The sequence below is a fragment of the Plectropomus leopardus genome, unplaced genomic scaffold (genome assembly GCF_008729295.1).
Source record: "Plectropomus leopardus isolate mb unplaced genomic scaffold, YSFRI_Pleo_2.0 unplaced_scaffold27527, whole genome shotgun sequence".
Lineage (NCBI taxonomy): Eukaryota > Metazoa > Chordata > Actinopteri > Perciformes > Serranidae > Plectropomus > Plectropomus leopardus.
Genome location: NW_024629965.1, coordinates 1 through 2,133, shown reverse-complemented (window position 1 = coordinate 2,133; position 2,133 = coordinate 1). Strand labels below are relative to the sequence as shown.

Sequence of the window (2,133 nt, the reverse complement as noted above, 5' to 3'; positions counted from 1 at the left end):
GTGTGTGTGTGTGTGTGTGTGTGTGTGTGTGTGTGTGTGTGTGTTGTTGTGTGTCCTACCTGTAAAGCGTCTTCTTCACATTTGAACAGTTGGACCATCTGTAGCATCTTCAGCCTCCTCACGTCCACCATGTCCTCACACCTGCAACACACACACACCCACATTGTTAAAGGCTTCATTTACATATAATATTAATACACACTAACAGTTTAAGGCTCCGATCAGACAATGCACACTTCAGCAGCCCGGGACACTTTTTTTCCTTTTTGTTTTCAGTGAGAGTTTTTCTGTTATTGGTGTTTTATTCCTTCATTTAGTCAGATGACCTGAGAGACAGCCTTCTGCGGTGGCAACAACAACAAGTGATAGTGTAAATGGTTGGTAAAGACTAATGTTAGATCACTTCAAGGTGATGCAAGCTGCAAGACACATCTGAAGAAATTGTTGCCTTGACTACTTTCTGACCAACCATAATGTGGCCAGACAATCAGCAGCAGATTGTCAAACTGTCCCCAACTGGATGCTTCACACACATCTTTGAGGACTGATTTGAAGATTTTACTTATTGCTTTTGAAGCCCTTCGTGGCCTTGTCCCAGAACATATATCCAACACCAACCGGTCTGCAACCTGAGATCCTCAGGCAGACGGTTCCCGCCTCACGTTTGCTGTTAGGGCTCCTCGGTTGTGGAATGATCTGCCTGAAGATTTGAAGACTTATTTTGATTGAAAGGCTTTCCTTTCATTTCTCTTTCAAGACTTAATTTCTTCATATATTTTACTACTTAAATTGGACTTATATCTTGCACTGCTGTTTTTGTTTTTAAATTCAACTATTGTTTTTAAATTTTCTTTTGTGGTGTATTTTTTGCTATTTAAATTTTTTCTTGTGTGTTGTTCTCATGTTTTTCTTTTGTGTTTGTGTTTTAAAATCTTTCCTGTGTGTGTATTTTTGTGATTTTTATTGTAAAGCACTTTGTAATGTGGGTTTTGATATGTGCTACACAAATACTTTATTATTCTTATTATATTATCTCCCCCCGGCAGCACAGAAGATCACAGTGACCTTGACCTTTGACCTTCAACTACCAGATTCTCATCAGTTCATTTTGAGTCCAAGTGGATGCTAATGCCAATTTCAATTAAACTCCCTTAAGGCCATCTTCAGATATTGCGGTCACAAAAAAGAGACGAATGCGAGGTCAAAGTGACCTTTGACCACCAAAATCTAATCAGCTCATCACTGAGTCAAAGTGATCGTTTGAGCCAAATTTGAAAAAAATCCCTTAAGTTTTTCCTGAAATAATACAGACAAGGTCACAGTAGCCTTGACCTTTGACCTATGACAACCAAAATCTCTGAGTCAAAGGTTTGTTTGAGCCAAATTTCCCTGGACGTTCATGCGTACGAACAGACAACCTGAAAAAATAATGCCTCCAGCCTCCACCACAAAAATGAGGGTTAAGTTAAGGACAAGTGATTAAGTGGTTGCCTAGTAACAATTAGTTACTTAAAAAAAGCATCAAGTTTCGGTATCATGTTTCCGCTGTTCCGACAGTCAGATAAAAGAAACCCTCTTGGCTCCCTGCTGTGAAAAGAAAAAGAAGAGGAAAGTCACCTCTGCTTGCGGAGCTGCATCTCCTCCATCACAGCCTGGATGTGCTGAACGTTGTCCTGCTGTTCTCCAGCCGGACTCTCCGTCTCCTCCAGAGGCCACGACTGCTGGCCGCACATCTGCTCCATCAACAGCCCCCCCTTCTGACGCAGAGAAGCAAGACCGGCCTCTGCGGGGATAACGTGTACATGTACATCCTTAATTAACACCAAAAAAAAGACACAGTTAATTTATAGGATAAGTCTTATCATTCGGAGTACGAACCGACAGTCTGCAGCTTCTCCTCCAACAGTTTGAGGTTTTGTTGAATGGAAGCTCCGTCAGCTGGAGCCACATCAGCACAGAGCATGCCCAGTAGACTGTCCAACTGCTGGGACAACTGCAGAGACAGACACAGAGCTGCGACTACTCAGAATAAACCATAGACACTTTTCTTTTCTTCCAAAACAGTAGCATACAAAGTGTGTGTGTGTGTGTGTGTGTGTGTGTGTGTGTGTGTGTGTGTGTGTGTGTGTGTGT

The 2,133-nt window shown here is 42.0% G+C and overlaps 1 protein-coding gene across 1 annotated transcript; it reads right to left on the bottom strand.

Annotated features, from left to right (window-relative positions):
* Positions 1 to 59: 59 nt before the first annotated feature.
* Positions 60 to 1,993, bottom strand: LOC121937814 (SEC14 domain and spectrin repeat-containing protein 1-B-like; the record flags this gene model as incomplete). Its single annotated transcript, XM_042481123.1, has 3 exons — positions 60 to 141; positions 1,618 to 1,783; positions 1,879 to 1,993. Coding segments are annotated over 3 exons (363 nt in total), but the record flags the coding sequence as incomplete, so codon positions are not given.
* Between the last annotated feature and the right edge of the window lie 140 nt (positions 1,994 to 2,133).